Source organism: Thrips palmi, unplaced genomic scaffold (assembly GCF_012932325.1).
Source record: "Thrips palmi isolate BJ-2018 unplaced genomic scaffold, TpBJ-2018v1 HiC_scaffold_3, whole genome shotgun sequence".
In the NCBI taxonomy this organism is placed as follows: Eukaryota; Metazoa; Arthropoda; class Insecta; order Thysanoptera; family Thripidae; genus Thrips; species Thrips palmi.
Window position 1 is genome coordinate 7860342 of NW_023144630.1, and position 17486 is coordinate 7877827.

General features: G+C 43.6%; 1 protein-coding gene across 1 annotated transcript; it reads right to left on the bottom strand.

Moving 5' to 3' along the window:
• Positions 1 to 267: 267 nt before the first annotated feature.
• Positions 268 to 2068, bottom strand: LOC117648503. Its single transcript, XM_034391008.1, has 3 exons — positions 1782 to 2068; positions 706 to 858; positions 268 to 453 (listed from the first exon to the last, which is right to left on the bottom strand). The coding sequence occupies exons 1-3, from the start codon at positions 1857 to 1859 to the stop codon at positions 268 to 270; spliced, it is 417 nt and encodes a 138-aa protein (XP_034246899.1). The 5' UTR covers positions 1860 to 2068.
• Positions 2069 to 17486: the final 15418 nt, after the last annotated feature.

The window sequence follows — 17486 nt, forward strand, 5'->3', positions numbered from 1 at the left end:
TGTGGCGGTCGCTAGGAACGCTCACTCTTCGAACTCGTGGTCAGGATGCCTCTAATTGACGAACGCACAGCATACGACACACGTGCAGGGATCCCTTCAGGGATCCTTGACTTGCAAGGGCATCGTAAGCGTTATCGTAAGCGTTAAAGTTAAAACCCCGTAACAAAAGACATCTATCAGATAAATAATCCTCGAAAGAAACAAAACAAAACCATCAATGCTAAGGTACTGACTTTATTCAGTGGTGCTAGGTTATAGTGACGCAACCTAGCCCTTTTGAGGGTCTCCGAGTTCTCCGAGGCCGGCGAAGAACTGCACGAAGGAGTACCACGATTTGAGGGCGTCGCTGCAGGCCGGCCGGTCCAAGTTGCCGATCCCGATGCCTCTGATGCCGGCTTTGACACGCGATGCCTGAATCACGCTGAAGCGAACCCGGCGTTGCGACGGCGTTTCCTGCCGGCCAGATTAAGGAAACTGCTAACTGAAACTAAAATTTCCTGGAATGGGTTGACATTTTCGGTTTGTGGGTCTATGTTTTCCAACCAATTGCAACGTTACGACGCCTTCGTCGACAGATAACCATGTCACACCATCAGTCACCCAGAAGACTGATCAAGCTGGTCTAAATTCCGGACGGGTTTTGAGCTCTGAAGTCGCTCAATGGGACCTCAGAGCGAACATGTGATGTAAATCTTGGTAAGTTACCTCATCCCATGCTCCGTTGTACGCAGCTGCTCCTACCGCCTCACACGAGTCGGCCAACATGTCTCCAGCGAAACACAGTGGGACGAACATGGTGAAGATGTGCGGAGCCGTCAGCAAGGCGAACGGTGAGGCATTAAGCCCTCGCATCATAATCTGAACAAGTTTAAGGGGCGGATCATTCTCATGGGTGGGTCCAACAGGCACCACGCCAATCGATCCATGAAGCGGAAGAAGGGGTTAAGTCGAGTTGATTCAGCGACCATGTAAACATGTAACAGTAAACATGAGCGAAAATTTGGTCCTAAAATAAGTGTGGTGAGACAAGTCCCATCCTCTTGCATCTAGTTTTAGATGACATTCCCCACCTGTGGGAGACACCTGCAAGGTTTAGGCTTTGCAAATGTGCACGGTTTCAACTCGACTTACCCCCTTCTTCCGCTTCCTGGATCAAACCTATGTAATTTTATTTTTTACGAAAAGTACTTTTAGGCATGGTTATAAATTATTACAATGCACAATTTATTGCGCCTGACTTGTAAATACGAAACACTAAATCGTCCATCGAGTACACACTACGGTTTTCAGTGAACCTGGCTAAAGCACGGAAATCCAAAGAGTGAGGCAACTCGCCAATTTCAGGCGATACAAAAAGTATCACCATATATCGGGTCGTATATATAAGTATCACCAAATATCGAGTTGCTGTACCCATATGCACCACCAAGACTCGGGTCGTACACAAATGTATACATTGATGATATATCACCGAAAAAAGGGCGATACAATGTTATATCGAAGAATAAAGCCAGACATCAGCGAGATTTGGCCCTTGTTTTCCTGGTCGAAATATCTACCTTAAACGATGAAACACAAAAGTATCACCCTTTTTCGGTGATACATCGAAGTCTCACTCTTTTTTCGGCGATACATCGAAGTATCGCCAAATTTTCGGTGATTCGTCATAGTATCACCCTTTTTCGGTCAGACAGTTTTGTCTGAGGGTAAGATGTATCACTACTTTTTCAGTAGAGCACCCGGAGACATTGAATGAAAAATGGACTGTCCAGAAAGCATACCTCCAAGGTGCAACACATGGGCATCACGAAGACCATGACAAGAAGGCCAGGCAGCACCGGGAACACGGTCTCCTGCATTTTGACTGACGCCTGCAGCACGGCGCTTTGGAGAGAGAGCCATCGTCGCGAGCAGGGCTCATCCTACGCACTCAGAAACACCAAACACCAAATCGTTCGAAAGTGAACGCAAATGTGGCCAACTTACCTCGATTCTGCCCGCGACTGCATCGTAGAACGCAGCCATCACACATGCCATGATGATGATGGAGGCAAGAATAGTGTGGAAGGCAGCTATGTACCCAGCTGCTACACCAATTTTCACAGGCCACGTCACTATGTTCAATCCCAATGCAAGACGTTCGCCGCTACTCTGAAACCAGTCGGTACACTCTAAATCCCCCGTAGACATTTCCAAACCACATAATGGTCTTCCGTAAAATTGTGCGCAATGGTGCTCTTGTTCCAATTTTCGAACTTTCTTTCCATAATTGTTCTTAAGTCTTTTCTACAAACACTGTAAGAAATAAAATGAGAAAATAACGAAGGCACCTCTGGCAAAAATGTTGCCCAAGGTCTCTTGTACAAATTCTCAAAGATTGATCGTTAAATACAAAACAATCTTCCTGAATTTACTAAGAATCTTCATGATTCTAGATGCTTTCAGATATACGAAGAATCTTCGCAAATGATCGAAATCTTTGTAAATTGCCAAGAATCTGGCAAAGGTGTCTTCGGCAACCCTTTTTTTTACATTTATGTCGTTGAAAATTTATTTTTACAGTGAGTGCGTCGTTATTTCCTGCTTTTCCATTATTCGACATCAACACTTAAATGTTTCTTTTTCTTCTTTCTGACTTCCGAAGTTTGAAGGCCCCGGCCGGCCAAGGTGTATGACGGTTGGGAAGGCCGTTGCATAGTTGGTTAAATCTATATATGAATGAATATTGGGCCGAATGTGGCAGTTTCAGTATGTTCGTTGGTTCGAGCTGCATTGACATCACCTAACCTTGAGAACTTTTCAACTGCCGTAAATAGAAAGAAGCCTTTGTTTGATCTAAGTTGTAACAATGAAGATCGATGTACTCTCAGTCATTAACCTCATCTCGTTTCCTTATAACGTTCTTGATCCTAATCGAGCTAACTTCACAACAAAGCTCCTTCTCGTAAACTAAGCATCGCTCGACAAATAAGGAGTTAGGTGTGAGAGAGCAAAAGAGCAGAGACGAGCCGACAGTGTATTTTGTTGCATTTACCTCAGATACGTTGAATATCCACAACAGGCCATTCGTGAGCGTAAGATGCAATTGCGCATTTTCATGCATCTTCAGCAAGGTGCCGAAAAGAGTGAACCAGCCCAGAGCCCAGTAGAAAGACCGAACACGAACGCAAAACCTCGCCATGTCCTGAAGACGTACCTGAAATAGATATTCTGTGATTCTCCGCCTTACACGCCCAAACAGGTCATTTCTTGCTCAAAAAAAAACCTTGCCAAAAGTGAATTGTTTAGTCACATAGTACATCTTGTTACAAGAAACGGATCTTAAGGGTGTTACAGAGCGTATCCAAATCGGGTGCCCCTCTCCGATTTGGATCCACCGCTGAATTCTATTGGTGCTGTCTGGTTATGAACGCAGACAAGCTCCCAGTCCGAAAGTCTCCAAATGCCTTACGAAAGTATCGGGGCAATTACACGGAACGTCACATTTTCTATCAATAACTGCATCACCGTTTAGATGGCGGCTAGATTCAACGTTCTATGGGTATTCCGGTTTAAATCTAAAGCCTTAAACGTCCCGCATCACCCCGTTCTACAGAAAGTCGCAAAGGCTTCCTTTTCCTTACAGTGAAAACGGTTCCTGGTTTTCCCAGGAGCTCTCTGGAAATCGCCTATGCCTTCACCATTGGCTTCCTGGAAAAACCAGGGTTCCGTTTTTAACGTACTTAGAAAAAATAATAATTCTGGCCTTGCGTTTGCGTACTTTACTAAATGGCCTCTTGACCCCGTGATTACCTGCAATGTAGGATTGGCGTCACGCTCGAGATCAGTGCAAATTTTCAGAATGGAAAGGTACGTTTCTTGCAGTTGCCTCCAGCGATTTCGGTAGATGAGTTTGGACGTGATGCCGGTGTACGTTGCAGCGACGTAGCGCACAGCCATGCTGTAGACCATTGCTTCGACGAAGGGAATCGAAACAGCTTCGGACACAAGTTGCATCGCCAACATATATAGCTCGTAGCCAAGGTCACCTGTGTGACACAGAACTAGGTAAATCCGTCCAACCTAAATGTCGTACGGTGAAAGGCCGAAACAACTTAAAATGGTGGAGATTCTCTCCGAAACACGCTCAATCTTTATGTACAATTTTGTAGGTGGGGCTTCATGGCTTTAAACATGTGTAAAGTTTTCCATTAAATTATTATCAATTTTAGTTAAATTTCCACATTTTTAAGCATAATACTAGGAAATTTCCGCACAAAATCGTGCAAATTGCACACAAAATTCGAGATGAATATTTAGAGTGTATACAAAAAGCACTGGTCTTCTGGCCCACAGTGGATTACCTTCGAGGAACGCAGCCATGCCACTGGTTTGTGGAAGCGTGTCCGATGTTCGTGAGGAGTGACGTCATGTACCCACCAGAACAAGTGGGTTGCCAGCGGCCCATCTGCCGCGGCATTGATTGTGGGTGGTTTTGAAGCAGTTTTCGTCATCCCAGCGGAATTCTACATCGACCGCCTTTGAACACACTGCTAGAGGAAAAAGTCCAGAAAAAGTACGGAACAAATAAATTATTTGCCTGGACCGTACGTTACTTTTTTTCCGAACCCGATGAATTCATATGGAAAAGTATGAGTGTTCCGTTCTTTATTTGACAGAACATTTTCGGTAAGAAAGAACGGTTTTTTTTAACACAGTTTTTAGGGGCGAGCGACGAGTCAGACACACTGTAAAAATTCGCGTTGTCACTTGATGACAATGTCAAGGCTAATTTTCTTGACAAGATTGCCATCGACATTTCTGTTACGCCCATAAAATAAGTATAAGAACATTGTCGAAAATGTGATTAATTTGTGATGAAACTGTCATCATTTTCAAGTGACGAAGTATATGTATGTACGGGTTGTTCATGAAATAACAACAATTTTTTACAGTGTGGACTCCAGAGTGCGGTACAAGCCTTTTCACTTTAAGGGGGCAGTAGCACTTTGTGCACGCTTTTTCAAGTTTTTTCGAATTTTCTGTTTTCACCTGAATTAAAAAAACTTTCCCTGAATGCTAGAGACAAAGGCAGTAACCATGTAAAAATCAATTTTTTTGCAACAATTTCAAAAAAAAGTATTCTGGTTTAGCATAAGGGGAGGCACTTATATGAGGGACGTAAAAATGGTCTGCAAAATCATACATGGCGTCACTGCGCGCACGATTTCAGCCAAAGTTTTCAACTTTTTTTTAATCGGTAAAGTGCATAAAAAAGAGCATAAAATTGCCTACAAAATGAACCACGGGGGGTTTATCGGGCCAAAAACGCTGGTAGAAAAAGGTCGTTTTTCACAAAATTTTTCCCTTGAATGCATTTTTCTTGTTCGATACCAGTAGCATTTCATTTTTCATCCGATATTAACCCCCGTGGTTCATTTTGTAGGCAATTTTTTCTCTTTTTTATGCACTTTACCGATTGAAAAAAAGTTGAAACTTTGGCTGAAATCGTGCGCGCAGTGACACCAGTATGATTTTGCAGACCTTTTTTTCGTCCCTCATATAGGTGCCTCCCCCTTTTGCTACAACAAAATACTTTTTTTTTTAAATTGTTGCAAAAAAATTGATCTTTTACATGGTTACTGCTGTTTGTCTCTAGCCTTCATGGAAATCTATTTAATTCAGGTGCAAACAGAAAATTCGAAAAAAATTGAAAAAGCGTGCACAAAGTGCTACTGCCCCCTTAATACGCCAGTTCCGTTACAGACCACACCTTTAGCGCATTCTTTAGTTCCTACGAAAATGTTCTCTATACCTCATGTGCACGACAGACGATGCACTGATGATTTGACAATGCAGGCCTGTTTTTATGAGACCACAAGGCACCAGCACTTCCAACAGCGATCGAAACAGTTTTGTAGGCCCCCAATTGGTTCGTGATGACCAATTTTGTAATCAACGGCGGTCTCAACTGATTTGAGCAGATCAATATTGTCACAAGTTGGAATGAAAAAGAAGACACTTCAAGAGCACATGGTGTTTTTATGGCTTATCGCGTAGTACTGTGACACCTCTCAATGACTCTCACTCCACACTAAACTTTTATGCACATTTTTGTGCGTGAGCTTCCCTTCCACAAAATTGAGCATGCATTTTCAAACAGACGAAATGGTGCGTAGCTAAGCACGAAAGTGTGTTGTTACACATGAATTTGTGCATTTGACGCGCATGTTTCATTTAATGCCAACGCTAGTACATTGTAATTTAGTGTGTCCAACACGCGCCTTCAAGTGCGTGCTCACTGAGTACAAATTCGGAATTGCCTGATTGTGCAAGTGCACGCTTGCAAGCCCGCGTGAATCGTTAGCGCCCAGCGTAGCTTGTGTGTGTGCACGGTGAAAACGGTACCTGGTTTTCCCAGGAACCTCCTGGAGTCAGTTATACCTAAGGGACGACTTATTTCCGCTGGACTGTCATTTAGCCATACCATTTTGGGAGATGAACAGGGTTCAGCAGAGTGAAAAGGGGAAGCAAAAAACAATCAAGAATCTAAAAGAAAAAAAATTGAAGTGTTTCTTTATTTCCAATGTAAAAAGGTAGAAAAAAATGAGTTTGAGAGGACTTTAGGTAGAAGCTTACACCTTTTCTCAAGCACCCCTCTTTCTTCCTGCCCCGGGGACCATCAAAGCCAACTCGCCCTTGGTGCGCCCCGCTGCAGCACTGGCTGGTGGACCTCCTTCCCCTCGCAAGTGAAAATGCGGCGCTGACATGTCCGGACGACACTCTTCAGAACTTCTCATTGTCCATCATCCAATAATTGCAGCTAGTGCACTGCATCGAGAGACCCGGCAGCACACCGCGCACCGCGGGCATTTCAACTTTGCAGTAACACCATCCAGGTTTTCTACGCAAAGGCATCACGCCGCCGCAACTCTTCCTTGGTGTCGGGTAGCGCCAGGACGGCGTAAGCAGCACAAGCTTCTTGAGGCGGCGTAGGGCGTCCAGCAGAACGTGCAGGTCTTCACGTCCTCGGAGCCTCAACCTGGGCGGGCTGCCATCGTCGTAAAGTTTTTTGAGCCTCGCCTGGAAATAATGGTCCATACTCATGCACAACACTTCCAGCGTGGCACTGTGAGCCTTGATTAGGCACTCCAGGGTGGGCCCCGGAAGTCCTTCCGCCCTCAGCCACTGGAGACTGGCTCGCGGTGGAGGGGGTAGGAGCAGAAGCTTCTTATCCCCGGTACCATCCTGGCCATCCTTGTTGTCTTTCTTGTCATCTTCCTTGTCATCGCTATCTTCATCTTCATCGTCATCCTCATCGGCATCTTCATCGTCAACCTTGTCTTCAACCTTGTCGACATCCTTCTCGTCACGCCACATCACCTCCAGCCTCCGCAGCCCAGGGATCGCGAGCACGGCCAGGAGATGCTCGTCGCGCGAATACACCACGTGGAGCTCCTCCAGCGACGAGGCGGCACTCCTCAGCAGCTCCAGGGTCCAGGCAGGGTCCTTTTGACAACGCAGTGACCGCATGCGCCGCACCTGTAGACACGAAACATGGTCAGAGGGGAGGAGGAGTAGGAGGCAGTGGTATCGAAAGGCCACACACCTCTGCTCAGCGCGTCACTGACTTTAAGCTCAATTTGTCAGAAGTAACGCAAGTAATTTTTGCAAACACAATACGTTATTTTTGATAAGGGGCAAAGTTGGATAGCTCAGAGAATACTTCAGATGATATAAACATTTATTTATATTTGACAAATTTAGCGGAAAAATGTCGCTTTCTCATTTTTTTATAGTACGAGTTGTTTTAACAGGTCTAGCTTGTGTTTCTTCTTTCTGTCTACCCTTCATCTATACAATATCATAACTAGCTAGGACTGTGGAAACAACTTTCACTATTTAAAAAAAGATAATCAAAAATTGACATTTTTCCACAAAATTTGTCCATAGACCATGTAGACATCTCTTCGAGCTATCCAACTTTGCACCTAGGGTTGATAAGTCCTTCTAGTATCTATTGAACCAACAAAGTTTGAACCGATTCCGTGACCCAAGCCTTAATTTTGTTCCACCATGGGCTGGAATTACCGCCAATGGTTGGTTCCGTGAAAATCAATTAAAACGTCTGCCAGATCCACTTTGCCTACGTATTATATATTTTTGAACTTTCTATGAAAAAGCTGTCAAATGTTGGTGTTAGTAGTACTTGTACATTGTATTTGTGTTTTTTTCCCACTCCCCTCAAAGTCCCTAGTCCTCTGATACTGCCCAAAGATGCTAGAATAGCAAGATTGACCTCGTAGTACTTTGCATTTGATGAAATTTCAAGCATTTTAGCTGAATCGACAAGTCAAACGTTGCGCTTTCTGGAACGCTTTCCTTCAAATAAAGAACTCCATCCCGGGCTTTTAATATATAGTTACTAGAACCTTAAGGTCTATCTAATGACAACTCATATCAAACAAATTAGACCACAAAAATTCCCATTTCGAAAAATAGTAAAAAATTTAAAATTTGCAATGTACAAATTTTACCAAAATGGACCAAAAAACAAAAAGTGCCACAGTTCGGCCAAATGTTAGTATGTTTCAGCCAAATTCTTGAGGGGTGGTTTTAGGCATAGACCAATAATTTGAGACTGTTTCGAGAAATTTCGGAGAGGGTAGAGGTCAAAGGGTCAAACCCCGTTCAGGTTGACCGGAGACGGGTTCAGGGGAAGCGAAATCGCAAAAGTTGCCCGCTTTGAACAAAAAACTTGAAACAGGCTCAATGAGCGACTTTCTGTTGAATCCCCGCCTCTCCTCCCCCTGGATCCGCGTCTACGCTGCGACATGAAGGCCTGGCGCACTCACCCCTTGCTGCCGCACGCGTGCCAGCGTCGCTGCCTTTTCCTCCTGCCTTTGGTCCGCCCGAGAGTCACTGAGCTCACGTAGGTCCAGCTCCTGGATGCGCTCGTCCGGAGGCATTGCCACCTGCTCCACCGCTGCTGGGCGCAGCTCGTGCTGGGCTGTTCTTGGTGCCTGTCGAAAGTCAATGAGAAATTAAGGCAACCCGCAACTGTGAAAGCCAAGTGTAAAACAGGAGGTGTCAATATATCATCTCAGCAATTTTTATTTTGACTTTTTCTTGTTAAAAGTATATATCATCCTCCATTTGCAAGCTGCTGCTCAAACAGATCAGATTTCTAATTTAGATGCTGATAACTTTTAGTCGATGACTTTAAACGCTTCTCGGGTCAAAGTTTTTGAAGTCATAGGGAGACTACTATTATTTTAAGTTGCTCTATGAAAAACAAAGTTAGCGACAAAACTACTCAATCAGTCTTTGTGGCAGACATTGCAAAATCTTTTACGACTTACAATACTTGTCGTTGACTAACAACGACTTGTTTTGGAACGTGGAATGTTAGTTCCTTATTAAAAGTTTGTCATAGTGAAATTGTCCTTTAGTTGCAACAAGACTTTGGTTTAACAAGCTGGTTTAACAGAACAAATCTTGTCGCTAAAATATAAACAATAAATGTGTCACCAAGTTACGACAAAATTTTCATCAGTGTGGATCCACATGGCACCCCACCTGCAGCAGGCGTCCGCTGGCGGCCAGGGCGGCGATCATGGTCAGCAGCAGCGTGTCGTCCTCGCCGTCCTTGCGCAAGGTCAGCGTGCAGGTGTCCCCCGGCACGCCGCGGAGCAGATGCAGAGCCGCCAGGGCGCTGTCATCCTGGACGCCGTCCAGGAGGCCGTCGAGCAGCTGCTTGACGCGCGGCACCGCGTCCTGGAGGCACTGCCGCAGCACCCCCTTGGAGTTCCGCACGTCGTGCTGGTCGAGGCACAGCGAGGAGGACGGCGCCCGGCAGTCCACGCACCACAGCGAAGACCTGCACACAGCCATCACTGCACTGAAAAACCAAACGTGGTCCAGACGAGGGGTGAATCACTCAGCGTCCTAGTGTACACATGAGTACATGAGTACGCGTGAGTACACCTTGTTTTACTCATAAATTTCACATTTGTAAACGTTCTAAGGCTGTATTTAGCGTTTTAAACGGCACTCAACGCCAAATCGGTCGAAAAACTAGTGAATTTCGCCCTTTTAAACCTTGTGAGTACACTGAGTACGGACAAAGTTGTACACATGAGTACACTAGTGATTCACCCCTCGGGTCCAGACCGCACCACTGGTGTGGTCAGATGGGTGCCATTTTGACCACATCAGTTGGTGCGGTCTAGATCACGTTTGGCCACATTTAGTGTGGTCTAGACCACACCAAACGCCCCAAACGTGGTCCAGACCACGTTTGGTTTTTCAGTGTGAGATTGAAAATGTCGCAATTACCAAATTTTGGGCGAGGTATACTTTATCACTGAGAATGAAAATGTCGCGATGAATAACACCAAATTTTAAGCGAGGTAGACTTCATCACCCAAATGTGGGTGAGAATTATTGCACGTAACCCCCCCCCTAATTCGGGTGAAAAAGCTACCCTTTGCAGTCACAATGTAGTTTCTTGTGCATAGGTTTTGCACCAACTTGTGCGTGCGTTTTAAAATGCACGAATTTGGGCGGAACTAGGCACAAAGGTGTGCGTTGTTGCGCAACACTGTGAAACCAAACGTGGACAAGTCCACACTTGTCTCCACACTTGGAAGTGCCGAGTACGCAGCCTCCACACTTCAAGTGTGGAGCAGCACACGAAACCCCTATCTCTTAGCGTGGTGCAAACGTGGACAACTCCACGTTTGAAGTGTGGAGGCTGCAAACTCTGCACCTCCAAGTGTGGAGACTGAAAATTCCACACCTCTGCATTTCAAATGTGGAGTTGTCCACGTTTGGTTTTACAGTGAAGAATTCCTGCGCTTCACGCGTGTGCTGAATTTTGGGCTAAGGCTATGCTAAAAAAAACCACAGAGTAATTCAGTGTGCACTCGACTTTGGGCTATGACGAGTGAAAAGGAATAACACCCCAATTTTAGTCATAAACGTTAACTCTGTCGTTTCCAGTGTACATTCTCATTCTAGTTCCCAAAACAAGGCACCTGAAAGTTACTGCAAAAGGTGTCAAAATGATGTCCTAAAAACATTCGAAGGGGCTTCAAAATATTCATTTGACCAAATCTGCTTAGAGGGAGTGTCACTGACCGGTAAAGAAGCGATTTGCCGCGTGTTTCACCCTCCCCCCCCAGTCAACTTTCGGTTATTTCTATCACGAGTATGGTTCAGATGCATGTCACAGCGAACTCCACGCGACCAACCTGACTGCGGGTCCCGGAAACACAAAGTTTTCCTCTACGTCCATCTGAGTGACGAGCTCGCAATCCTGGTCCTCCTTCTTGACTGTGATAACATGCAGGTTTCTCAGCTGAGAATGATCTAATGGAGAAGCTTCACAGTCCTCTCCAACAGGCTCTTCTTTCTTAACAAAGGAACATGCCAATGCTTCGGGAAAGCTGAAACAGAACGTTCAAGAGACTGCAAAGACCGCAAGGGGTGACTTCACTAGAGTGAGCAAATTGGCGAAGACGAAAGCGCAACTGTCCAAATAAATGATTTCTCGCAGTGACCGGCCCGAATAGCCATTTCAAACACACCTGGCGGCATTCCCTTGCTGGGCCCCGATGAAGTCGAGGGCGAGGAAGTTGTCCGGGAGTTCCTCCGCAGGCCGGCCCCACTCCTGCAACACAACGCGTTCACACTACGGACCTGATGATCCACTGAGTACACACTTACAAATGCACGCACTAAATATTTTAGACAATTAGACATTAGCTATCACTATTGGCCACAAATTATCACCGCCCAGCAGGTAGGCAACTCATCCTACGTTACTACCCCTCTTCCCCTGTCCCCTCCCCCTACTCTCCATCTCCTTCTTGACCTTCAAATTTTCAGTATGGCCCTAGGCGAGAGTTTGTGTTGCACATTGTCAAATGTTTGTTACCAGACTGAGATTTCTTTCAATTGTTAGGAAATTTAAATCGAACACAACTTTAAAATGCTGGGTGTTTATTCAAAGTTGTTTTTATACATAAAAATTATCTGACCTTCCTCTGAACCTTTAAGTAGTATAACTGTAGCTGCAAGTTATACCTTGCTTCAAAACATATTTTTTTCTTAGATTTTAATTTTACATCTGCTGCCTTAGCATCACTTACTCGAAGTTTCACATTGTCCCTTTGGCTTGAAAGTACGGATTAACTAGACTTACAATGTCATGTAGACTAACAATTATAACAATATCAGTAAACTTGTAACTTCTTGGTTGTCCAGTAGCTTCCATAACTTGAACCGAAAAGTTTTCATCCTCTTCATGGAATTCAGATACGCAGCCTAGCTTCCAGGAATTTTCGTCTTCTGTAAATGTTACAATCCTTTTACCTCACTATAGTCTAGTTCAATTCTTTGGTACATATCTTCTTAATATTAATTTTGTATCTTGTGAATACAACTTAAGTAAGATATCCTTTGATGGCACTCTAGGAATTAAAGCATGGTGGGATTTGATTCCATCAATGTCAAAAGCTGTCTCAAATCTCACAAGTAAAGCCTTTTCATTTTCAATAACTTCTTCTTTCGGAACCCATTTAGCAGTCACTCCTTGAATGTTTTTAGACACCAATCATAGAAATCATATGCAATTGTTATTTGTGGGTCTTTTGCTGTTAAGCGTAGGCAATGCAACATTGTAGTATGTTTGATCATGCCGCCCACACCATCACAGGCAGTTTTTCCATGGCTCGTAGCATAAAAGTGCCATTCTGCAGGTACTCCAAAATCCCTTTCATGAAACCATACATTGGCGGCAGCTTTTTTATTTTTGTACTGAGCAGCACAACCGTCTGAAAAGTATTTGATTTTAGCCAGCTTTATCTTGAGGTCCTCAGTTATATGACGGATCAATTTTTTCTGAAATGTATGCACTGCAGCAGTACTATGATCCAAGTGATCTGATATCAAAACAAATGCTGAGTGGCATACTTTGCCCTCTGCATCTTTATAATAAATCAAACAGGGATGCAATGTCGCCTGTTTATTATTAAAGTACCACCCCTGGGAGCTATTTTGTACAACAAAAGAGAAATTTTCTGCAAAGTCAACATTAACAACACTTCACCATCTTTTAATTTTCAATTGATTCCTTATAGAAATTTGCTTGCACTTTGCTAATAAAATCATGGGGTATGAGACTTTCAATCTGCGATATAAACTCAGAAATAAAATCATCAGTAGATTTACTTAAGTTACAATATTTGCCCGGTCTGTGGACTCCCACTGGTTGTAAACCCAGTGGAAATCATTTCTGAGTCAAAATAAACTTCCAATTTTTCCTGTAAAACAGTGGAATCACAACATCATTACATCTTCGAAAAAAACAGTCTTCACTAGGCTCTGAGCATAAAGCAACTTTTTGCACGCTTTTATATTTTCTAATCCAGCTTCACTTAGATTTCCCGCTTCAACATAAGTTCTGGATTCTGATGATAGGTGCACACACAAATCACATGAGTCCCGGCACTACCAGCTAATACACACTCTTTTGGTCTCAGTTCACAAAATTTAGCTAAAGAGACTTTGTGATCAGGGTGTTCTTCTTTAAACTTTTGATGCAAGCAACTGAGAGTAGACAGCACTAGTCTTTTAGTTTTCTTCACTCTCTTCCCGTCCACTAAAACACTCAGTACATCTTTGGCTCCAGGGAGAGGCCGACTTATGTCGTCCCTGTAGTAGAATTTGGTGATCAGCTCCACTGTCTCAGGTGAAAGTTTGCGTCCCACTTTAGGACCCGGGCCACACAGAATACCCTTGTCTTGCACTAGTAGACGGCTTTTCCTCGCCATGTAGTTGGATACCCCAAATGTGCTTTCAATCCTGGAAATGCTCCAACTTTTTGGTACAACTGATAAAGCTAATAATTTTTTATCGGGCTGGGGATGACAATCAATAAATTGCTGTAGTTGGCCTATTATTTCTCTGAAGTATGCTGCATCTTCGTCCTCAGTTAGTTGTTGATCAGAAAATTTTGTCAGCGCTGCTCTTATTTTCTTCATAACTTTACGCCCATAGCTCTTCTGAGTCTTTAATTTCCTTTCATTAACAGGAGAGAATCCAAGAGAGGACAGCCAAGTATTTAATCCATCAATACTCTCCTGAAAAAACTCTTCTTTAGAAGCCTTATTATCAGCAGGTACAGTGGGAGTTGTAATATCACTGGGGGCCAAAGTAGACCCTACACTAGGTGACGAAAATATAGGAGGGTTGGAAATTGAAGCCGGGTCAGGAGCGTTGCTTGAAGATTCTTGAGCAGCCTTTTCTGCGGCAGATTTTTCAGCAGCTTTGATTTTAGCGTTCAGGTCAATCTTGCACTTGACACACACTTTCTTGCCGGGCACCAAAGCAAGTCCAATAGTTTTGGCACTGTCCCGCATTTGGAGTGTAATAACATGCAATTGAGGAGTGCCAGTTTTTTTCTTTTTGGCTGGAGGGCCATCATGAACAGATGTTGACTGATGAAGACAGCAGTTTTTCTCTGGTGTGCTTCAAAGCGGTGAATGAACTTAGTGAAATGTCCATCACAAACATACTGCAAACTCTTTCTGCAGCCACTTCTGATCTTGAGCAAACGAATCCTTTCTGGAGATAGGCTGGCTCTTGCAGTGAAATCCCCAGAGCAGCACCAACATCAGGAAGATGTTGTACCTTTCTCAGGAAACACTTCTTGGTGTCTGCTCGGCCCATTGTGCAGGGGGAACCTGACCACAAAGAAACCAAACCTCAAAATAAAACAAGAAGCGTCATCAAACCAAAGCACAATCCTATAATATCAGATTTTTTAAAAAAGAGAAAGAACTCGTACACAAGAAAACGGACCTTTTCAGGGCATAAAATCGACTCAAAGTCAATGCTCAAAAATATTTACTCCAACAAGTAGTCGGTGCAGAAAGTAAACAAACCAAGACAAACGAACAACACAAGTTCGTCTTGTCGCCACAGCCCAAACACTGGCAGCACCGTCGGGGGAATGCCGTTTTCGCATCAACTTCGGCTGCACTTCGGCTGCGCCACGAAGCAAGGCTCGGGGTGAATAGGAAGGGTTGCCTACCTGCTGGGCGGTGACCGTGGGACCCGGGGCGGCGTGCGGGTGGCGGCCTACCCTCCAGGCGCCCCTACTTCTGCTCTGGGAACTGCGGAAAGGGATGGGGGTGGGTGGCAGGACACCGCGGTGCCACAGCGCCGGGCCGTTGTGCACCGTTCAGGCAGAGGGTAGGCCCGGATCCAGTGCAGAGGTCCACGGAATCGCTCGTTTCTCCCAAACGAAAAAAGTACTTTGTATGATTGACATTTTCGTTTAGGGGAAGGGTAAAGCTACTTTTTGAGCCATAGCATGTCAATTTTGATGAGGGGAACAGTTTTCAAACATAACTTTGAAAGTTTGAGTTTAGTATAAAAGAAATTTTTTTTCTCCAAAAAAAATAATTTTTTTTTGATTTTATTCAGTTTTTTCTCCTCTTTCCAACGGTGTACTCATTTTTGTCGTACGACGAATAGTTCCGGAGATATTAGCAAAAACGGATACCCATTCACAAAAAGTGAAAAAAATTGAATCGTGCACTACTCAGACCCCTTTGACATTTCGACCAAAATATTTTGGCAACTTCAATGGGACCATAAGACCAACAATCGCTGCAAGTTTCATCAAAATCGGAGCACTGGTCGATTTGAACCTTGTCGATTTCACATGGAATGACCCCCCTTTCTTCAAGGCAGAAGGCATTTGCCTGCAGAAAACACTATTTTTCGCCGTTTTTTTAGGTGTTTTCGGCTATAAAAACTGAACTAGTTGATCTAGGATGGTGAATTTGCGCGTGTGCCGAGCCAAGGACTCCCAAAAAGTGTGCAAAATCTCAGCCATCGGCCGAGCCGTTCAGGAGGAGTAGTGCTGACAGACAAACACACAACAGACAGACAGACAGACAAAACTTTTCAACCCCATCTGAGTAACGGGCTTCGCTATCGCTCAGCCAATCATGGTGCCTCTGGACGGTTTACGTCAAATTAATTCACTGCGCTCCCAGCAGTTTAGGAGAAAATCCACACGGAAAGAGGATATAACCCATCTTGTTCCTCATTACGGTGTAAACTTCATCGTAAAACTCAACATTCCGCTTCCACTCTAAATTTAGTATTAAATAGAAACAACTAAACCCAAGTCAACATGGCTCCAGTGAAAATATTGTCAATAGTAGATAACTCATCTTACATCTTTATGAATGTAATGTGTAAAGAATCAGGGCAACTTAAGAATCCTTCATTTTAACGACTTGAATTGAAGACCGTAAAACCACACCTGAGTACCTAACACTTTATGCTGACAATAGTTCCTCTTGACTTGTCTCCAAATTCCACTTCATTCAGGAAATATAAGCTTAATCTAGCTTCCTCTGGCCTGCTGCTAACATCGGCGACCCGTGGCGCTACCTCACGGACATTATGCGAACTACCGATATGGCGGGAGATTTTGAACTTGGAACATATCAAACAAGGTTTGGGAAGTGAATTTTGATCCGTATGACCTAAATTTCAATGAAGATGCTTCCCATGATTAAATATTGTGGCCTAAGTTGATCCCAGGCACATGATTGACTGCTTTTTGGTGTTCCCAAGAGCTCGGGTTGGGGTGGTCCCGACTAAAGCTTTTCTCGCATCTTTTTATTTTAGACCTAATGTTTTTCTTGAATTATTGATTGACTATTTTTGTGTTTGTGATCACTGATCATGTTAACCTAATGTTTCATTTGAACTTCAATGTTACTTCTTCTTGAACAATTGAGTGAACTTATTTATGCAGCTCCTTTTTTCTTTGACTTTTTGTACGCAAATGAAGTGAAAAATTAATGTTCCTCACCTTTGTTTAAAATTTGTATTAATTAAATCTTAGTATATACTAACAATTTGTTCACTTGCTTGCCCTTATTATCACAGTTAAGAGAGAATTATGGCTGTAGTGTCGATTTCTTTATAAACTGTGAGAAGGACGAGCAAGTGAACGATTGGTTAGTATATATTAAGATTAATTATACAAATTTTAAACAAAGGTGAGGAACATCATTTTTCACTTCATTTGCGTATAAAAAGTCAAAGAAAAAAGGAGCTGCATAAATACGTTTTCACTCAATTGTTCAAGAAGAAGTAACATTGAAGTTCTAATGAAACATTAGGTTAACATGATCAGTGATCACAAACACAAAAATAGTCAATCAATAATTCAAGAAAAAATTAGGTCTAAAATAAAAGATGTCGAGAAAGCTTATAGTCGGACCACCCCAACCCGAGCTCTTGGGACACCAAAAGCAGTCAATCATGTGCCTGGATCAACTTTAGGCCACAATATTTAATCATGGGAAGCATCTTCATTGAATTTAGGTCATACGGATCAAATTCACTTCCCAAACCTTGTTTGATATTTTCCAAGTTCAAAATCTCCCGCCATATCAGTAGTTCGCATTATG